This window comes from Leopardus geoffroyi, chromosome E1 (assembly GCF_018350155.1).
Source record: "Leopardus geoffroyi isolate Oge1 chromosome E1, O.geoffroyi_Oge1_pat1.0, whole genome shotgun sequence".
Lineage (NCBI taxonomy): Eukaryota > Metazoa > Chordata > Mammalia > Carnivora > Felidae > Leopardus > Leopardus geoffroyi.
This window is the reverse complement of record NC_059330.1, coordinates 13836476-13857066: the sequence shown is the minus strand read 5'-3', so window position 1 is coordinate 13857066 and position 20591 is coordinate 13836476. Positions and strand designations below refer to the sequence as shown.

General features: G+C 51.7%; 1 protein-coding gene and 1 long non-coding RNA gene across 13 annotated transcripts in view; one reads left to right on the top strand and one right to left on the bottom strand.

Moving 5' to 3' along the window:
* RAP1GAP2 (RAP1 GTPase activating protein 2) overlaps nucleotides 1-20591 on the top strand; it is a 225711-nt gene that overhangs the window by 192104 nt on the left and 13016 nt on the right. For all 12 annotated transcript variants that reach the window (XR_006714770.1, XM_045487735.1, XM_045487740.1 and 9 more), the window contains 5 exons: nucleotides 4517-4672; nucleotides 9794-9865; nucleotides 10386-10472; nucleotides 11863-11997; nucleotides 19525-19662. Coding sequence is in view for 11 of the 12 variants with exons in the window: in XM_045487735.1 (XP_045343691.1) it covers nucleotides 4517-4672; nucleotides 9794-9865; nucleotides 10386-10472; nucleotides 11863-11997; nucleotides 19525-19662 (588 nt within the window). In the remaining variant the exon portion in view is untranslated. The remainder of the gene's footprint in view (nucleotides 1-4516; nucleotides 4673-9793; nucleotides 9866-10385; nucleotides 10473-11862; nucleotides 11998-19524; nucleotides 19663-20591) is intronic.
* LOC123603187 lies at nucleotides 14288-17892 on the bottom strand. The gene is made up of 3 exons (XR_006714773.1): nucleotides 17653-17892; nucleotides 14893-15023; nucleotides 14288-14615 (listed from the first exon to the last, which is right to left on the bottom strand). It is a non-coding gene; the product is annotated as an uncharacterized LOC123603187 (long non-coding RNA).

Below are 20591 nucleotides of genomic sequence, written 5' to 3'. Positions count from 1 at the left end.
GGCATGTGAGGTGAAAGCCTGCTTCTGGTTTTAGATACTTGAGGGACTGCGGTCCCCTCCCCGTTTTCTTAATCCAGAGGCTTGTTTAGCTGTTCTCATGGAAGTCTGTTCCATCGTGTTATCTCCCGCAGGCCTTGTGGGAGGACGGGGCCCCTGGTTGTTCCACTTTGACTGGTGGGGCACCTGCAGCTCTGCGTGGTTAAAAGACCATGTCCTGCTTGATGAGGGGTGGAGCTGGGAGCAGAGCCCAAGTGCCCTGCTCGAGTAGGGTGCTCTCGAACAGTACCTGATGGAGTTTGCAGATAGCAGCTTGACGCCAGCCCTGCCACTTAGGGGTGTGTGATTCCAGGCAGGCTGGGTAACCTGGTGACCTCGTGGTCCTCAGCTGTGAAACGGGGATGATACCACCTAAATCAGGGGCTTGTTGCGGGCATCACAGAAGGTTCGGAGCATAGCGCGTAGTATGCTGCCTGGCTTGTGGCAGGCTACCTTCCTGACAGCTGTCCAGTCTGCAGGCCGCTGGGCTGTTTGTCCTTCTTCCTGCCCCAGTGATGGATGGCAAGGTGCTCATTGCCTGAGACACCCCGCCCCCCCCCCACACCGCCTTCCAGCCTTTCTAGTCTCATGGCCTCGTCTCTCACCACACCTGCCTGTGGGCAGGAATTCGGCCTTTACCTGAACCGGGGTGAGACTTCTGCATCCAGTGTCTTCCCGTCTTCTCTCTCATTTGTGCCTTCTGATGGGCCCTGAGACCAGCAGCGGAGGCCTGGCCGTTGCACCATTTGCCCCTTTCCACTCTTTATGCCTTTTCAGTCTCCAGGAAAATCAGAAAGGGAGGTAGGCTCTTCACCAGACTCTGACCCATTCCTTTCTGAGCAGGGAGCTGAGGAGGGAGCACAGATGTAATACTGTAAACATAGTGCCTGGCTTCTTAGGAAAAAGGGAAATTGGCAAACGAGACTGTGATTTGGCTCTAAAATAACCACTGAATGTTCCAGAAACAAATGGGAGCAGGATTCCTTTTGAATCCAAAGTAGGTTTTCTCTCCACATTTTTACCTTAGTCTCTGTTCCCTCATGGCCTCCTCACGCCCTGCCCCAGCCTGGGGCTCTCTTTCAGTCTCACCTGTATTCAGTGGGAGGTACACAGAGCCTTCTGCAAGGACTAAATAAGTATTAATTTTCTCTTCCCAAGAAATGGGAGGCAGTGGGTGGAATACGTGAGGCAATTTGTGTAAAAGTACCCAGCATGGGTTCAGTTTATAGTAAATGAGAAATTCAATGTGGAACATAGGGCCTGCATTCAGTAAGTGCTTAATAAAGGAACAAATGTGTAGGTAAGCGCCTAGCCAGAACTTAGTGTACAGGAGGGCCCTAACTGTTGAAATCGTGTGTGAACAGCCCAGCATGGGTCCTCACACACAGGTGCTCAGTGATTGAGATCACCTGTGAAAGCACCTGGCACAGTTTGGGACTCTGAATCAGGGTTGTTTGCCCATGACCCCTGCCGAGCCAGGTTGCCCTCCTTCTCTGAGCATGGCTCTCCTTTCCTCTGCTATAGAATGATCCCTCCACTCATCCGTGCTCATCCACATTTCTGTCAAGCACTGTCTTCCCCCCACCTCCTCTTCCAGGAAGCCTTCTCAGATTAGCATAAGGCCTCTGATTTTATTCTCCTCTCTGCCTCCATAATGTTGGACACTTTGTATGTGGCAGCTGATTTAGCACATGCTGGCTGGTGCATTTGTTACTGTTCTCAGGTAGCTTCATCTGAGTTTGTGTGTCTTCTGGATCAGTTACAGGCTTTACCAGCAAAACTCATCCCTCACCTTTTTTTTTTCTTTTTGATTTATTTTTTATTTTTTAAAATTTATATCCAAATTAGTATATAGTGAAGCAATGATTTCAGTAGATTCCTTAATGCCCCTTACCCATTTAGTCCATCCCCCCTCCCACAACCCCTCCAGCAACCCTCAGTTTGTTCTCCATATTTATGAGTCTCTTTTGTTTTGTCCCTCTCCCTGTTTTTATATTATTTTTGTTTCCCTTCCCTTGCGTTCATTTGTTTTGTCTCTTAAAGTCCTCATATGAGTGAAGTCATATGATTTTTGTCTTTCTCTGACTAATTTTACTGAGCATAATACCCTCCAGTTCCATCCACGTAGTTGCAAATGGCAAGATTTCATTCTTTTTGATTGCTGAGTAATACTCTATTGTGTGTGTGTATGTGTGTGTATATGTGTGTGTGTATATATATATATATACACACCACATTTTCTTTATCCATTCATCCATCAATGGACATTTGGGCTCTTTCCATACTTTGGCTATTGTTAATAGTGCTGCTATAAACATGGGAGTGCATGTGTCCCTTCAAAACAGCATACCTGTATCCCTTGGATAAATACCTAGTAGTGCAATTGCTGGGTCTAGGGTAGTTCTATTTTTAATTTAAAAAAAAAATTTTTTTTTTTTAACGTTTATTTATTTTTGGGACAGAGAGAGACAGAGCATGAACGGGGGAGGGGCAGAGAGAGAGGGAGACACAGAATCGGAAACAGGCTCCAGGCTCTGAGCCATCAGCCCAGAGCCTGACGCGGGGCTCGAACTCACGGACCGCGAGATCGTGACCTGGCTGAAGTCGGACGCCCAACCGACTGCGCCACCCAGGCGCCCCTATTTTTAATTTTTTGAGGAACCTCCAAACTGTTTTTCAGAGTGGTTGCACCAGTTCGCGTTCCCACCAACAGTGCAAAAGTATTGCCCTTTCTCCACATCCTCTCCAATGTCTGTTGTTGCCTGAGTTGTTAATGTTAGCCATTCTGACAGGTGTAAGGTAGTATCTTATTGTGGTTTTGATTTGTATTTCCCTGATGATGAGTGATGTTGAGCATTTTTTCATGTGTCTGTTGGCCATCTGGATGTCTACTTTGGAGAAGTGTCTAATTCATGTCTTTTGCCCATTTCTTCACTGGATTATTTGTTTTTTTGGCTGTTGAGTTTGATAAGTTCTTTGTAGATTTTGGATATAACCCTTTATCTGATATGTCATTTGCAAATATCTTCTCCCATTCTATCGGTTGCCTTTTAGTTTTGCTGATTGTTTCCTTTGCTGTGCAGAAGCTTTTTATTTTGATGAGGTCCCAGTAGTTCATTTTTGCTTTTGTTTCCCTTGTCTCTGGAGACATGTTGAGTAAGAAATTGCTGCAGACAAGATCAAAGAGGTTTTTGCCTGCTTTCTCCTCGAGGATTTTGATGGCTTCCTATCTTACATTGAGGTCTTTCATCCACTTTGAGTTTATTTTTGTGTATGGTGTAAGAAGGTGGTCCAGGTTCATTCTTCTGCATGTTGCTGTCCAGTTTTCCCAGCACCACTTGCTGAAGAGACTGTCTTTATTCCATTGGATATTCTTTCCTGCTTTGTCAAAGGTGAGTTGGCCATACGTTTGTGGGTCCATTTCTGGGTTCTCTATTCTGTTCCATTGATCTGAGTGTCTGTTCTTGTGCCAGCACCATACTGTCTTGATGATTACAGCTTTGTAGTATAGCTTGAAGTCTGGGATTGTGATGCCTCCTGCTTTGGTTTTCTTTTTCAAGATTGCTTTGGCTATTCGGGGGCTTTTCTGGTTCCATACAAATTTTAAGATTATTTGTTCTAGCTCTATGAAGAATGCTGGTGTTACTTTGATAGGATTGCATTGAATATGTAGATTGCTTTGGGTAGTATTGACATTTTAGTAAAATTTGTTCTTCTCATTCAGGAGCATGGAATCTTCTTCCATTTCTTTGTATCTTCTTCAATTCCTTTCATCAGCTTTCTATAGTTTTCAGTGTATAGATTTTTTACCTCTTTGGTTAGATTTATTCCTAGGTATTTTATGGTTTTTGGTGCAACTGTAAATGGGATCGATTCCTTGATTTCTCGTTCTGTCGCTTCATGGTTGGTGTATAGAAATGCAGCCGATTTCTGTGCACTGATTTTATATCCTGCAACTTTCCTGAATTTATGAATCAGTTCCAGCAGTTTTTTGGTGGAATCTTTTGGGTTTTCCATGTAGAGTATCATGTCATCTGTGGAGAGTGAAAGTTTGACCTCCTCCTGGCCGATTTGGATGCCTTTTATTTCTTTGTGTTGTCTGATTGCAGAGGCTAAGACTTCCAATACCATGCTGAATAACAGTGGCGAGAGTAGACATCCCTGCCTTGTTCCTGACCTTAGGGGGAAGTTGTCCCTCACCTTTTAACCATCCTCCACGAGCCCCAAGTCAGGGCTCTGTATGCTTTGGAGCTCAGTAAGATATGCTTGCTAGCCTCTACCTAATATCTTAGGTGTCTCCCCCAGTTTTTCTTTTTGGTGGCTTCTAAAGATTGAAAAAAAAAAGCCCCTGGAGAGGTAGGTCTCAGAGTTTCAGGATTTATATATAAAGATAGAATAATGAGGAATTTCCTGTATAGATCTATCCTGTTTTCAGGATATTCCTTGCTGGCTTATAACAATGGAACATGTTTCTGTTTAGCTCCAGAGAAAGAGACACATTGGGAATGACATTGTGGCCATCATCTTCCAAGAAGAAAACACACCGTTTGTCCCAGATATGATTGCCTCCAACTTCTTACATGCCTACATTGTTGTGCAGGTCGAGAATCCGGGCACAGAGACCCCATCCTACAAGGTGAGGAGAATGTTGGAGGAAGTGGTGGGCCCAGGCACTTCACCACATCTTATGGTTTTAGTTAAATCAAGGACCGCTAGTTCTCAGTGGCTCCTCGGGTCATTCTCCAAAATGGTACTCCTAGTGTTGGTATGATCAGTTTTCTAGAAATCCCAGGTTTCTGTGATTTGGGAGCCAAGACGCCTTTCTTATGAGGTCATATCCTCCATCTGGCTGCTTCCAGGTTCAATAGCATCCAACTCAAGGGTTGAGAAGCCCCCCAGTGCCTCTGTTTGGAATCTGGTAATGCCATTGGCTGGACTAAGGCAGAGCCAGGGGAGAGGAACAAAAGAGAGGAGGGTGGGGAGGACTATCAGGAAAGGGAAGGGAAGAGGTGTGGTAACAAGGGGAAGAAAGGAAAGGAGAAATGTTTATGGTGACAGCGGTGGAGAGCACGGGGTCCGGCAGACCCTGGCCATGGGGTGGGCTCTTCTTGTTTAGCTGTTCTAGAATAAACCATTGGTCTTAATTTGAAGACTCCCAGGGAGGGGGGGTTGCAAGCACCTGAGTCTAAGTCTGAATCTAAGCCTCCAGATCGATAAGTGGTCTTCCAGGTTGGCCCAGTGTCCTCCCCGATGCAGGGGGGCCCTGGCAGCCCTCACCCTGCCCGTTGCCGATGGCTGTGCTGCCAGCCCTCTGCTCCCCTCCCCTTCTCCGTGAGAAACAATTCTAACCTCTTGGGCAACAGTTTCTATCTCACCGGTGCTGGGGGCTGTGGGCTCCAAGGGAGATAGACTGAGGCAGGGTCTTTAAGGTGGATGTTAGTCTTTGAACCTCTTGTGGATATACGCAGAATGCTTATGTGCAAGATGTTGCGTTCATGTGCTTCTTTGCATATTAGGGGGAGAGAGATCAAAGGTCAGATTCTCAGAGGGCTCCCTGTTCCCCAGAAGTGTTAGGAACCACGGTTCTAAGGGAGAGGGAAATGAGCCTGTCGTTGCCAATGGGAACTTGGAATGATCTGAAAATGGAGTAACTGTGTAATAGCTTAGGCCAGTGCTGGTTCCTAGGGCTTACAAAGCCCAAGTGTTTCATGGCCATCTTCATGAAGTATCAACTTTGCTTGAAGATTTTGGAAAGGAAAATGATGTCGTATAATTATTACATCAGTAGAAACCCACATATTTGAGTGCAAAATGCACATCAGCTTTAAAAGCAGATATGAGACTACAAACAAAACCCCACACTCTCTCCTACGAGGAGAGCTGACTCTTCTGTCCCCATGTTCATGTTGATGTCCATGCTCCTCTGTCATCGAGCACTTTCAGCTTTTCGGCTGAAAAGTTGCAGAAGCCATGTTTTGGGCATTTCCTTGGAGGATCACCTTCTTAACACCAAAATGGGCATTCCCTTCAAACAGCTGTTTGATTTGTTGATGGAAGCAAGTTTATTCATTCAGTGCCCCCTGTGTGCTGGGGGTGGGACACGTGGAAGTGACCTACAGGGAAGGGGGAGAGGGCCAGTGAGTGCAGTTCAGCCACCGGGCCACTCAGACAGCCAACTGACTCTCTTCACAGCCAGTGGAGGCAGAGAGCCGCTGGGTAGGATCCTCGAGGTAAAGCTGTGTGGTAGGAGGGCTCCCAGACGCTGCCAGGCAGTCATGTGCGAACGTGTGGCTTGTCTGCTGGGCCTCTGCTGGCAGAAGAGGCCTCTCGTGGAGGTTTAGTATTTGTTTTTAGCTCCTGATAGGAAATGGAACTCAGCTAACTGGCTTCTCCACTTTCTCAAGAGCTTAGTGGGGTGGGAAAATGCAGAGATCCAAAAAAACACCACTCCCCTCCCCCCCACCTCCAGCTTTGATGCCTGAAGTCTTTACCAAGGCTTCTCAGCCAGAGCCCATGGTCCAGGGAGAAGCACTGTCCTCAGAGAGGGTGGCAATAAGCAGAGAAGCAGGACCCACAGGGAGAGCCGTGCTCTGTCCCCAGGCTTTGGGACTGTGTGGCCCACCTGCCGGGCAAACATCCAGGCTGGAAGGCAGACCTGTGAATGGGGCTGGGGATGCAGGGCGGGGGGAGGGAGGCCAGCCTTCCAACATGCTCCCCAGAGCTCTGTCCATTCATATTCCCAGCAGCACCCCAGGTGAGGAGAAGACCCGGGAGGACCTGGTCAGATTCCTCAGAGGGTCCAGGGTGAAATGGGACTTTCACTGACCTCTGCAGACTTAGGGGCTATGGCAAAGGAGGGTGAGATATCCCCAGGGGCTGAACAGTGTCCCAGGAGGCCTCCCCTGGGGAGGATGAACAGGAAAGAAAAGGAAATAGAAGGAAGGACAGGGGTGGGAAGGTGCAGGAAAGCCCCCCCAGACCGAGAGGCTCAGGAGCTGACGGTTCCGGTCCCGGCCCTGCCTCTGACTGCTGCATGACCTTGAGCCGGTTCCTTCCCTCTCTGGACCTCAGCTTCCATCTGTGTGAAATGAGGAAGTTGGACTAGACCAGCTCTGAGTTCCTTCCAGCCCTGACATGCTGCGGGAGGGGAAGCGGAGTCAGGGGTCGGGGGAGTTGAGGAAGAGGGGTGTGTGTGTGTGTGTGTGTGAGAGAGAGAGAGAGAGAGGGAGGGAGGGAGGGAGGGAGAAGGAAATGGTTGAGGGGAACTCTCTAGTATTTCAAGTGTCCTTTCTTAGGTGCAGGTCAGCAGGGGAAGTAAAAAAACAAAGCCCCAGGTAACAGGTTACCCCATACTGGGTGCTTGCTCTGCACCAGGCACTGTGCTAGGCCCTTAGAAGCACAGCCTCCTTGAACCTTCACGAGCCCCTGGTCAGGCAGGGTCTCTTGTTAGCCCTATTTTACAGGAAGGAAATTGAGGCTGAGAGCCTAAGCCACTTAAGGCTGGAGGCCACAGAGCCCCGAGGTGGGGAGCTGGAGTGTGTCCAGGTCTGCCAGTGGTCTTCACCACTGAGCCGTCAGAGCAGGTGGGAACTTGGCTCCAAAACTCAGGGGTGCATGAAAGGTGATGTCAGATGATTTTTCAGACGGGAATTTTGTCCCTGTCCTGCCCGGATGGAAGGGAACTCCGGCTGAACCGTTACTAGAACTCCCTCCTCTTCCTGTCTCAGGTCACCCTGCTCCTGATTCCTGAAGCCCAGCAGAGGTCTCAGGAATCCTATGGGAAGCACCCCACTGGGGAGGGGTGCTGCCTGTGTACCCCCTTCCCCTCACTGCCGATCTGGTGCCTGGGCAGCCTTCCACGGTTCTCCAAGGCTTCCAGGCCACACCTGGCCGTGCATGTCAAGGTGGGAGCCCTTGGAGGCTCCCCGCCTCCCTGGTGTATCCTTGAACTCACACGCTCCAAGCCTCCTTCTCTTTCCAGCCTCGAAAATTCTCTTCCCCACAGTACCTGCACCTCTCTCTCAGCCCTGCCCTGCCCCCTGCTGGGAGGCCCGCACTGAATTTAGAAACTGAGAAGGTGGGGCCGTGTTCTGGCAGCTTCTGCTTTTGGCCCGGCAACCCACCTGTCCTCAAGAGGAGGGAACAACAAAGCCCCGGGCACTTTGTTGGAAAAGGGGTCAGGAGAGGGAACACAGTGGGGACAGAAGATGCATGGCCGTCACCCGGAAGGATCCTGTCCCCTGCTTTTCTGACATGGCTGCTGTGGTGGGCTTATCTGACCAAGAGACTCGGCAGGTTGAAGAGCATGTCTGAAGCGCCTTACCCAGTCAGCACAGACCACTCTAGAGCAAGCCTGAGAAGGAGGGCCATAGGGGTGGGAAGAGGGCAGAGGGCCTGACCTCTGCCCACCCCCCCACCCCCCCACCTCAGTTCCTGTGCACAGTGGGTGGTGGTGGGGGACTGTGTTTGGCAGCTGGAACCAGCCAGAGATCATGTCAGCTGAACACACACCATTTCCTAATTCTGGGCACGCAGACAGCCTTGAGCTTGGGGAGAGAAAGCAGTACTGACCAGCTCTCTCCCGCTGTTTCCTTCCAGACCTTGGCAGGGCCTTCCCTTGGCCTGGCTCTGAGCTGCCTGCTCACCCGGTCTGGCAGACTCTCTGCATCTGCCCTGCTTCATAGGCCAGGGAGGCTGGCAGCACGCCAGGGCCAGGCTCACGCCAGCGGCAGTCTGGGAAAGGGAGAGGGCAGAGTCTCTAGAGAGGCCTGCAGCCTTCGCGCTGAGAGCAGGTGAAACCAGGGCACGTCCACGCAGGGAGGGCATCTGGATGTGCTGGGCCTGTCCCGAGGCTGGGACACCCCTAGGCAGAGTGCCTGGGTGCTCTCACTCCTAGTTCCTGCCTCCCCAGGCTGGCCGGAAGTGGACACCACACCCAGAGCCTGGGGCACCCTGTGCAAGAGCACCGTGATGTCCCCCTACCCACAATTCCCAGCCTGGGCCCTGGCGCTCTGTTGGTTCAGGGCTCACCCAGACAGACTGTCTAACTCTGTGGTGGGGCCAGGGCTCCCAAACACTAGTCCACCAACCGCACGAAAGCTTTGTGGAGTGTTTAACAGTTGCGGATTCCTGGCTCCGCCCCAGAGCTTGTGATTCAGTAAGTTTGGGGTGGAGCCCATGCAATCGGTATTTATTTTTTAAACACTTGAAGTGATTCAGGTTTGGGAGTCAGTGTTGTGGGAAAAGGACCACAGAGCAGGACCAGGAGGTCTGGATTCCTTGGTCATCTCTGTGGCTAATCACCTGTGTGCCTGAGGGGAGATGGCTCCCAGTCTCTGGGCATCTGTGTCCCCATCAGTAAGACAGGGTTAACGGTTCTCACTTTGTCTTCTCCGTGGGATTAATATCCATTCAAATGAGGCAACGAGATAAGTCCTCCTGGGCACTTGTACTGCGTTAGAAGCGGAGTCCCAGGCTACTCCTCAGTCCTGTCTGGTCATCTTGCCAAACTTGTTTCTGGCCTCCAGGAATGTAGATGAGAGCATGTGGATGGCTCTGTGCAGCCGGCCCCACTTCTAGGAACAACGACTTGGGCCATGCTGGTGATGGCTCATGGGAGTGTTGGATTTGAGTTCTGGGGAGGGGAGGGCAGAGGACTGCTCTGGGTGGTGGGCTTTCCTAGGGCCAGGCTTGGAATGCATTATCCTCCTCAGCTTGGATCTCTTCCCTCCTGGCCCACACCGAGACTCTGTTTCAGGTGTCAGTCACCGCACGGGAAGATGTGCCCGCCTTTGGCCCACCTCTGCCCAGCCCTCCTGTTTTCCAGAAGGTAAGAAACCCCTTTCTGCTCTTCTCTTATCTCAGGCTCTAGGTTTCAGCATCTGAGTGGCCGTGGCTGGAGTGGGGCCGGATCTGGGCTGGGGACGTTAGAAGCGCCTTAGGCAGGCTTGGGAGAAACTCCTTACTTGGGGTCTCTCCCCTCCTCTCCTGGTGCCGCCAGCCTGGCCTAGTACAGTGCCTCTTCTCACAGTGTTTGACACTGGCTTTGCTTTTTTGCTAGAAGAAACATTTTTGTACCTATGTCTCAGTCCCAGAAGCCTTGGACAAGAATTGCTTTCAGTCATGGAAACGCCGGGGCAAGGGGTTGATTTCCTGGGACCAGGAGAGCCAGTTTCCACATTGGCATCTTAGGTGGGCCTGGCCTGGGCTAGAAAATGACCGAATGTCAGAAGGAGGCCTTTTAGGGACTCTCCTCGGACCCTCTGTTCTGCTTACCTGTTGCTGTGGCTGAAAGCCCTTTCAGCAACAGCTGAGGCTGAGAGAATCCCAGAGCTTCATGTCTGTTCCAGGGCCCGGAGTTCAGGGAGTTTCTGCTCACCAAGCTCACCAACGCAGAGAACGCTTGCTGCAAGTCGGACAAGTTTGCAAAGCTGGAGGTGAGAGCGCTCTTTCTGGAAGTCTTCCTCCTGCCTTCTTGGCTGCTTTCAGCCGGCCCGTCCCGGGGGTCTTCTCCTGGGGGCTGCTCAAGGTGCGGGGCACTGTGTTTGCCCCTCTAAGCCTTCAGTCCTGCGTTGATTTAGGAACTATTTCCTCTTGTGGAAACTTCTTGCGAACTTCAGGTCTAACCAACCATGCACCAGTCATTTATTGAGCACCTACCGTGTGGCAGGCTCTGTTCTATTCCCCGTGATACCGGGGTGAGACATAGTTTCTGCCTTACGGAGCGTTTGGGCTGGTGGGAAGGGGCCATTGCTTAAGAGACAGGTATGATATAGTGTCCACACTGGGCCGTGATGGAGGCCCGCACAGGGCTGGGACTGCTTCTGCCCATGCAGAACTGGGACGTGTTCAGGGAAGGCTTCTTGGAGGAGGTGGCCCTTGACCTGCTGAATCTGGGTATCTGACAAGGCTTCTGCCAGGAGGAAAGTTTGAGGAGGGTTATTCTAGGCATGGGAAATAGCATGAGCAAAGGCCGGGCAGATCAGAGCATGACTTTTGAGGGAGCCCCAGAGGGTTTGACATGGCCTGAGAGAAAGACTCGTGTGGGGGTGGATACTCAGCTGGAGAGGTTGGTTGGGTCAGGTCAGGAAGGGCTTTGCACTTTAGAGGTAACGAGGTACTAATACAATACTTAGGAGAGTGATGGTTTGCTTTGCATATTAGAAGATGACCCTGATGTGACAAGAAGGGTAGGTTGCCAGGGAGGAGGGCAGGAAGGGTGGCAAGTCAGCTATTACAGGAGTCCAGGACACATGGTGACAGCTTGCTTGCACTGGCCACAGGAGGAAATGGTTTGGGGGCAGGGTTGGGAGGACTTGATGGAGTCCTGTATTTGGGTGGGACGAAGTGGAGTTCCAGGGCTGCTCTTGGGCCTTTGGCCTGGGCTCTTCACCTACCTGGGGATCATTGGGAATGAGGTCTTTTAGGACCTGCTGACCTGGAAGTGCCTGCAAGGGTTGCTGCAAGGGCTAGTCCTGGTACGCGTGCACGGCGCCCCCTGGAGGTTGTATCTATGGCCCTGGTGCGCCGTCCGGATGGAGAAGGGCAGTTGGGTACGCGGCTGTGGAGCTGGAGGCAGAGATCTGAGCTGGGACTTGGCAGGGTAGAGCTGTGGGATGGCTCGAGGAGAAGGGGCAGGGGAAGAGAGCAGAGGCCAGCCACAGAGCTTTGGTATTGACTGCAGTACTTGTGAGCACGGAGCCTAGCCAGGCCCGAGGTCCACACTGTTAACTGGGATGCTGGCGGTCAGGTGTCTGGAGTCCTGGGGAGAGGGCGCATCTCTGTCCTCGGTGCCAGCTCCATCGTCCCCACCCTCTTTTCTTCTAGGACCGGACGAGGGCCGCCCTTCTGGACAACCTTCATGATGAGCTTCACACCCACACACAGGCCATGCTGGGACTGGGCCCAGAAGAGGACAAGTTTGAGAATGGGGGCCATGGGGGATTCTTGGAGTCTTTTAAGGTACAGGCACAGGAGCGGCTGGGGATCGTGTATGGTGGAGGTGAGGGTGGGGCAAACAAAGGAAGGGGTCCGAGGTCTTTGGGGTCCTGACCCCAGAGCCCAAGTGCCAGGATTGCAGTGTTGGTAGAGGGCAGGGGCATCGGGAAGTGTGAGCGGGCAGAGCAGCCAGCAGTGTCTCTGGCGTCTTCTGCATCCTTCCTTGATTCGGATTTTGTCTCCTCCTGGCCCAGGAGTCTGAGAAACAGGGACAGGGAAAGAGTTGTCAGCAGGCAGCAGGAGAGGAGCCAGCACAAACCAGGAACATTACTGCCTTCAACTTCCTCCTTCTGTGGCGGGATGAGGAGTCCAGGACAGGATGATAAGAGCCAGGACAAGCCTTAGGGGTCTGTAACAGCCAGTGTGTGGTACTGCGATGGTCCACCTGGCAGGGCGTTGGAGGACCTGGCCAGGGCCGGTGGGATGGAGTTACAGGCAAGTAAATCTCTGTGGACTTTGCAAAAGGAAGAACTTTCTAACGAGAACGAGCTGCTAAAAGAAGTAGTGAGCTCGCTACTCAAAGTAGCGAGTAGAGCTCGGGCAGCCACTGAGCTAGTGTGAGATACAGGAGGCTTATCATCACATGTTTACTGAGCGTTTTTGGTCCACACAGCTCTTACGTCCAGCATCTAGCTTGACCCTGGCTGTATTCGTGTGTAGTCAACGGAACGAGTCTTGTTATTCCTACTCATGCGTGAGGGCACAGGCGAGAGGGGCCGCAGGACTGCTCAAAACCTTACACCTACTTAGAGGTAGAGAAACAATCTCAGCCTTTCTGGTTCTTAGGTTAACATTCTGCCGGATTACCCGTTGCAGAATGACTTGTCGAGCTGCCGTTTTGGGGGCAGTATGTGTGGGGTCAGGGTGAGCCCTGCCTGCGTTAGAGTCCCAGCTCGGTGTGATCGTGGGCACAGTCTTTAAAGTCTCTGAGCTGCGGTGTTCTCAACAACACACGGATGATCAATCGGACCTCTGGAGTTGCTGGAGGAATTCACTGAAATAATACGTGGAGAGGGCGCGTTGCCTGGAACACGGTAAATGCTTGGTGAAAGCGATAGCTATTATTGCTGCGTAAGGTGAAAACTTACTGTGCGCCAACCCATCTAAAGCCTCACAAGTGCCCTCTGTGCCCTGTGAGGAAGGCTGTTACGATGGGGATAATAACTCATTTCCAGTTTTATTAATTGTGGGTGTAATTTTTCGTGTGAGGAAATTAAGGCTCAAAGAGACAAAGTAATTCGAATCCGAGTGTTGAGTTGAGTCTGCTGGATCGCAGAGCCCGCGTTCTACATGATGCTGCCTCTGGTTCCAGACTCGGTTAGGATTCCACCCACGCCAGCCTGGCCTGGGCAAGCCTGGGGTCTGTCCCTGGCGGCCCGGCGGGACCGCAGAGAGCAGGGCATGGCTCCGCTGGCCCTAGTCGAGGCAGCTGCCGAGATTCCTCGCAGGGGCGGGGGCGGGGGTGGGGGGAGGTGGGAGCCGAGCTGCTTGTCCAGGCTGGTGGGAGATTCCTGGGGCATCTGTTTCAGGCCTGATGGACAGCAGCAGCCAGGGTGAAATAGGAGAAATTGGAGATCAAGAGCAAAGGGGCATGAGGGAGAAGGGGGGCAGGGGAGGAAAGAGGGAGCTAGGTCGGCTAGCCTGGCAAGAGAAGGGGGAATGTGAAACCCAGGAAATAGGAAAACTTTTGTAGCACTGCCCCTTCATCATATCAAGCACATCACAATGCTCCCACATCCCGCAGTAAAATGTAATTTGTGTATGGCTTAAGCTGCAGGTGACTAGCTAACATAATGTGATATTTTGTAGATTTTAATGAAGCGTTTGTTTTGCAAGTTTCTTTCTGTATTTTGAAGCTCACAGTCGGGTTTTTCAAGTTTCAACTGTTTTTATTACCTGGAAAAGCTTGTGGACTGTGCACACTGCCCACGGTGCCTTTGGATAAAATGGTCCAGCAGCTACATGCAGGTTGTGGGTCTAAAGGAGGGTGGCTCCAGGCCACTTGCCCAGTCACCTGCCTCTGGAGGAGTAGCAGTTGATCTGTGTTCGACTCTAGTGGGGCTGACTGAAGAGGTTTCCCACAGAGAGGAGGCTTCAAGATTTTAACAACTACTCATCTTTGATCGAGTAGTCCAGGATCTTTTTCTTTTCAACCCTTAATCCTTCCACCTGTGGGCTGGAGACATCTGCTTGTGCATTCTGCTTCCATGCCTGTCCCGGAGGCAGCGTTTATGGGGTATGGGAGGGCTTGTCACGATCGGTCACACTGAGTGAGCCTTCAGAGCTCTGACCATTATGATGAACTTTTTTTAAACCCTGAGTTGGGAACAGGAGCTCTTTTACTCTGTTCCTGCCACCATGATCCTCTTATCTCCCAGGCTGTGGAGGCTGGAGCTGGGGGCCAGCCAGGAGCAGCACGGAGCCCAGCGGCCTGGAGGTTTGTGATGTCTGGGCCAGGCCCACGGTCTGACCCAGCTTGGGAAACCGCCTCTCGTCGTTGTGCTGTTTCTTCATGCACTCCTGGGGTGGTGCTGTGGCATCAGAATTATTGGCATTCCTCATGGAGTTCCTCACCTGCGCCTCTGGACGGAAGTGGTGCGCAAAATGATCCCAGAAAGAAAAGTTGTGTGCTTTATCTCCTTCTGGTCAAAGGTCTCATCTCGTGTGGAGACAGTTGAGAATTCTCAGGGCTAAAAGCAATCTCCACCATCCATCCCCTTGCCTCTCGGGACCATTCTCCCTTCCACCCCCCCTACAGAGCAGTGGGCCTCTGTCCCTCTGCAGAGAAGCAGACCCATCGCTGCCCTAGGTCATGCTGCCTGGCACCTCACACCACGTAGAATAGTTCTCTCTTCTTACCTCGGTCCCACTGGCTGTGCTTCAGGCTTTTCTTCTATGAGAAACAGAACAGTTGGTTTATGGATGTCCAGACCTGCTTCTCAAACCGAGTGCTGGGAGATAGTCTCAGGGATCTGCCAGTTCTACAAACACTTAAAAATTTTGCATTTTCACTTACATGATAACCTAAAAATATACATATTTCCAATTATAGAGACCAAACTTTTGCAGCGAAACTCTCAATTAAAAGACATTTCTGTGGAATAAGAAAGCATATTGTATATGCGGTCCGTGGAACCACTGCTGTGGGGGTCTGTGGATGTATTCTGGGTCTTGCAAGAATATTTTTCTTTATAAAAGAGCTGTGGGACGCCTGGGGGTTAAGTGTCCAATTCTTGATTTCGGCTCAGGTCATGATCTCATCGTGGTTCCTTAGATCAAGCCCCGTGTTAGGCTCTGTGCTGACCATGCAGAGCCTGCTTCAGATTCTCTCTCTCCCTCTCTCTCTGCTCCTCCCCAGCTCATGCGTGCGCTCTCTCTCTCAAAATAAACAAATTAAAAAAAAAAAGAGTAGCATTAAAAATGAATAAAAATGAAAGAGCTGTACATTACTCAGCTTCCAAAAATACTGATCTCTGGACCATTGTTTCCAAATGCCATTCTCAGCCACTGCCAGCTGTTGATGAAGCTATTATTGGTCTGTAATGAAATGAAAAGAAAAAGTAACGCTCCTCGGAGGCACCTGGGTGGCTCAGTTGGTTAAGCAACCAACTCTTGATTTTGGCTCGGGTCACGGTGCCGCGGTTCGTGAGAGCGAGCCCCGCCTGGGGGCTCTCTGTGCCCCTCTCAAAATAAATAAAACTTAAAAAAAGAAAAGAAAAAGTAGCACTCCTTGGTGTAGCTACGTGATATGTACACAAAATACACGTAAGCCACATTTTGAGAAACATTGAGCTGGCCCAACCACCCATTAACCTTGTCGTGCAGAAGGGAGAACGGAGGACCAGAGAGGAGAGGGTCCAGTGGCAGAATGGGGACCACCCAAGCAGGGACAGCTGCTTTCTCCAGCCTTTGAGAGGTGGTGATAGTTAATGCACTGGTGTGATACGTATGACCCCTAGTGGCAGGAGAAGGGCAGGAGGCTGCAATTTCCCAGGCAGATTACCCGCAATCAGGGGCAGCCCGGGTGTTCGTGGATTGGAGCTCCGGTCTATGGAGGGGGGAGGGGTATTTCCTTCTCTTGTCAATCTGCATCCTTTACTTGCCCTGCTAGAAGGACAGAACACCCCATTCCAGTCCTCAGTGTACCTCCTGATGAGGAGTGTCTCAGGAGGCAAGCGGTTAGCATCTTTCTCTCCAAGCACCCCTCCCTTTGTTGCTTGCCTTGTGCAGCTAGGCACGTCCGCCTTAGCGCTCATGTCTCTGCCTCTAAGTTTGTTGAACCGAAACAACTCGCAAATCCCATTTAGAATCATGAGGAAGCACAAACCCCTAAGGAAGCAAGGCTTGTGGTTGGCCCAGAAGAGACTTGCTCCGTGCGTAACACTGACTGGTAGCTCAGTCCCCTGCCTCAATGAAGCGACATAAGCAGATAGAGAGAAAGTGCCACCACGTCCCCTCCCCCACGAAGGGAGAGCTTGTTCAAAAGTGAGCCGTGAGGTGAGCTCAGGGCTGGGAGACCGTGAGGAGGGACCCTGGAACCGGCGGTGGTTAGCCGGGAGGAGAGCACTCTCTGAGGGCACTCGTGTCCTCAGACAGTTGAGGGACGGTTGTGTGAAATGTGGAACAGACTGGTCTGAGATTGAAGAACGAGTAAGATGCCAGCTCGGTGCACAGAAGGACTTTCCGAGGGTCGGGCTGTCCGCCACTGGACTAGGCAGTGCTGAAAGCAGTGAGCAGCCTGTCCCTGGGAGGATGCAGGCGGAGGGGAGACTGTCTTTTCTCTTCTCTACCCTGTCCTCGCTCTCCTTCCTCCCCGGTTTGAGAAGGCTGTGCTTCCAGCTCCCCATCAGATTGAAATGTAAAACACTTCAGACCACGTCACTGGATGATTTTGTCCAAATCCAGCTTTGTTTTAAGGTTTTGGGGCGACCGTCATGTCTCTGACCTTCCGTCCCCAAGAGCGGGGAAGGAGAGCTGGGCCTGAGAGAGCAGGTTGCACACCGGGTATTGGGCACCCACGGGCTCACGTCCTCCCCACGCAGGACCGTCACCACGTTGTGCGGACGAGGAGGCCATGTGTCAGAGAGGTTCATACACTGTGTTGGGAAGACCAGGATTCAGACCTCTTTCTGTTAGCTTCAAGCAGCAGATGGCCACCCTGCACATCCCTGGGGTTCCCTGTCAGCCCATTGTCTCCTCAGATTTATCTTGCGGACTCAGACAGCGGCACCAAGGGCATTTGAGGAGAAAACGTCTTTCCTGACATCGACCTTGGAGACTTTTTTTGAAGAGAGTCGAAAGCCCTTGGTTTCTGATCACCGTTAGTCCATCAACCAGTTCCGTTATATGTTCAATCTGGACAGCTCTTTGGGAGACCGGGACCCTTTCATCTGGAGCCCAGGGTCCTGGATTTGGGTCCCCACTCCATCTCCCACCTGCAGCGACCTTGGGTGATCGTTTGCCTTTTGGGACCTTTCCTATCAGTGCCTGTTCTGTCTGCATCTCAGAGTTGTAGGGATCCAGTGAGTTCATGTATACGAAGCCCAGTAGACCAGATCCCATCAAACCACATCAAATCTTTCTTGGAAAGAGACCCGTGAGGAGGGCATCAGAACATACACGATTAGCTGACACATCGTCGTTGATGACGGTGGCGGTGGCGGCAGACCCACAGGGGCCCCAGCGGGATGTCATGACGCTGAGATTTATGGAGCACTTGACTCACTTAGGGAGGTTTGCTGTTTATCCAGAGACACCTCAGTGTGGTGCCACACCATTCCTGCCCTCGGTTTTCCAGAGGGCGTGTGACTTAATGTTGTCTTTGGGCAATGGAATGAATAGAATGTACTGGCTGCAAACAGTTGCTAGGCGATTCTGTTCTGTGGTCTAGAAAGGGAGAGAGAGATGATGTCCCTCAGGCAGTGTCTTTGACTCACACAGGAGAGGCTAGATGACATCAGGGGTAAGAGTCTGGTGGGCTCTGTGCCTCATTTGCAGAAATGGTTCGTCTCCAGAGCATTCGTGTTTGCCAATGGCTGTCTTTCCTGAATCGGCTTCCTGCATCCATGCCTTTGTCCTTCTAAGTCAGTTTTCCGAAGCTAAGTTTCTGAGGACCTCAGCCTGCTCTCACAGTAAGGAAAACCCACGAGCCCACTTAGCAAGGGCTCTTGCGGGGACTCATGGCTCAGTGTGGTCCTTGGCATCTGTTGTCCCGGCTTGTTGGCTTCGTCCCGCAGGCTTGGTCTCTCATGGCCCCAAGGTGGCTATGGCAGTTTCAGGTGCAGAATGTCACATCTCTTTTGGAAATCCGTAAAAAAATTTTTTTTTTCAATGTTTATTTATTTTTGAGAGACAGAGAAACGCAGAGCACGAGCAGGGGAGGGGCAGAGAAAGAGGGAGACACAGGATTCGAAGCAGGCTCCAGTCTCTGGGCTGTCAGCACAGACGCGGGGCTTGGACTCACAAACTGTGAGATCATGACCTGAGCCGAAGTCAGACGCTTAACCGATGGAGCCGCCCAGGCGCCGCTGGGAGTCCTTGAGGAGACCTTTCCCCACAGCTCCCATCAGACACCCCTCATGCCCCACCGGCAAGGGGATTGGTTATGTGACCACCTTAGACTGATCATGATACGCCCTTGTCCCGTGGAGGAAGAGGGGAAGTTGGACCAGACAGTGGCTCTGCACTGAGGAATATGCTAGGGATGGCATTTTTATGTGCATAACTCATCATATCTCCATTTGTGTATCTTGGCGTATGTTGGGGTTTATATCGAGGCCCTCTGTCCTACTACCTATTAGCTGGGTGCTCCTGGTCGGGTCACTGAGCCTCTCTGAGCCTTACCTGTGAAATGGAATGGTGGGCTTGTCGGGAGGATACATCTAAAGCTCTTAGAGAGCCTGGCGCGTCATAAGTCCCCAATAAACATGGCAACTCTTCTGTTTGTGTGCTTCCTGTGTGCCCGTCCCTGTGCCAGAACCAGGAGAATTACAGGAGAGGAGTCAGAGAAGTGTCAGACCTGACCTCTGCCTCTAAGAAGTGTCCAAGTCGGCTAGGGAAACAAGACGTGTTCCTAAAATTAGGGCAACACTAAAAGACCCAGGGCCTGTGGGAGTGCTCCCTCTGTGTTAACTAGCTGTCCTCACTATGGCCACTTCTCTTGGTTCTGGTTCCAGAACAGCATAGATCTGCCGAGTGGTCTGAGGGAGCATTGTCACCTCCCAGGCCCGTCCCTGTCAAAGGCTTAACGGCCTTGATTTTACCTGTTCCTGTCTGTGCCACGCTGTGACAAGCCCCTGATCATCCTGGGTGTCCCCTCCTGGACCCTTCACTGTTTGCCAATGTGCCCTTTGCTCTTTGGTGGCCCCGAGTGGCCTGAGTGTGCACAAGTGTGCACGAGCTGAGGGCTCTGTCCACAGACCCCACCAGGAGGGCAGGGGCATCCGGCGGGCAGGGCTCCAACCCTCAGGTCCCTGTCTCTTCTCCCCATAGAGAGCCATCCGTGTGCGTAGCCACTCCATGGAGACCATGGTGAGCAGCCAGAAGAAGCAGCACAGTGGAGGCATCCCTGGCAGCCTCAGTGGGGGCATCTCCCACAACAGCATGGATGTCACCAAGACCACCTTCTCGGTGAGTGCCACAGGCCCCTGGGGCAGCATGCGGTTCCTGGGGAGGGCCCCCCACCCCAGGCCTGTGAAGGATGATGTATTCACCCAGGCTTGGGCCAGGTGGCCTGAGCAGGGCCGGGGCAGTTTGAGGCTGTTTGGGGGTGACCCTAGGCCCTGCCTGTGAAATGGAGCCTCCATTTCAGTTTCAGTTTTGGGGCACTTTTCTCTGCCCAGAGGCTGGGGACCCAGGAGGGGTGTCCTTGCTTTGTTATTAACGATGACGGTAGTCACCCTTGGCTTGCTGTGCACCAGGGACTGAACTAAGTGATTCATAGACCTTATCTCATCTGATCCCTCTAACAGCTCTTAGAGGTAGAAATTGATGTGTTCTCCATTTCGAATTTGAGGAAGGGAGGCCCAGAGGGGTTTAGTAACCTGCCACAGGTCACCTAGTTAAGCTGAAAAGCTGGGGTTTGAGCGTGTCTCCCTGATCCAAAGTCTTGGCTGTTAATCACTGTGTATGCAGTTCCCAAGGAAAGAGCCTGGTGTGTCTGTGGGTTTGGGTCTGGTCTGTTTGCACCAGGGACTGGCCAGGCGAAAGAACCACATAGTTGGTCCTTTTAAAAAGCAAAGGGACTTTGCATTCGGATAGAGTAGGGTTTTCTTTTCTTTCCTTTTCTTTTTCTTTCTTTCTTTATTTTTTTCCAGATAGATACCCACCATGATACTAAGGACTAGTATTATAAGTGGTCTTACATAATTCATTTAACTTACCAAATATTTCATACTATTGTCTTGTCCCACCCAGAAGGTCTGTGAAATGAGCAGGGCAGGACAATTATCCCCATTCTGCGGGTGAGGAGACTGGGGCCCAGACAGTTTGGCTACTCACCCAACGTTGCATAGGACACAAATGGCAGAAGTCGGGGCCTGGATTAGAGGTCTGGAGGG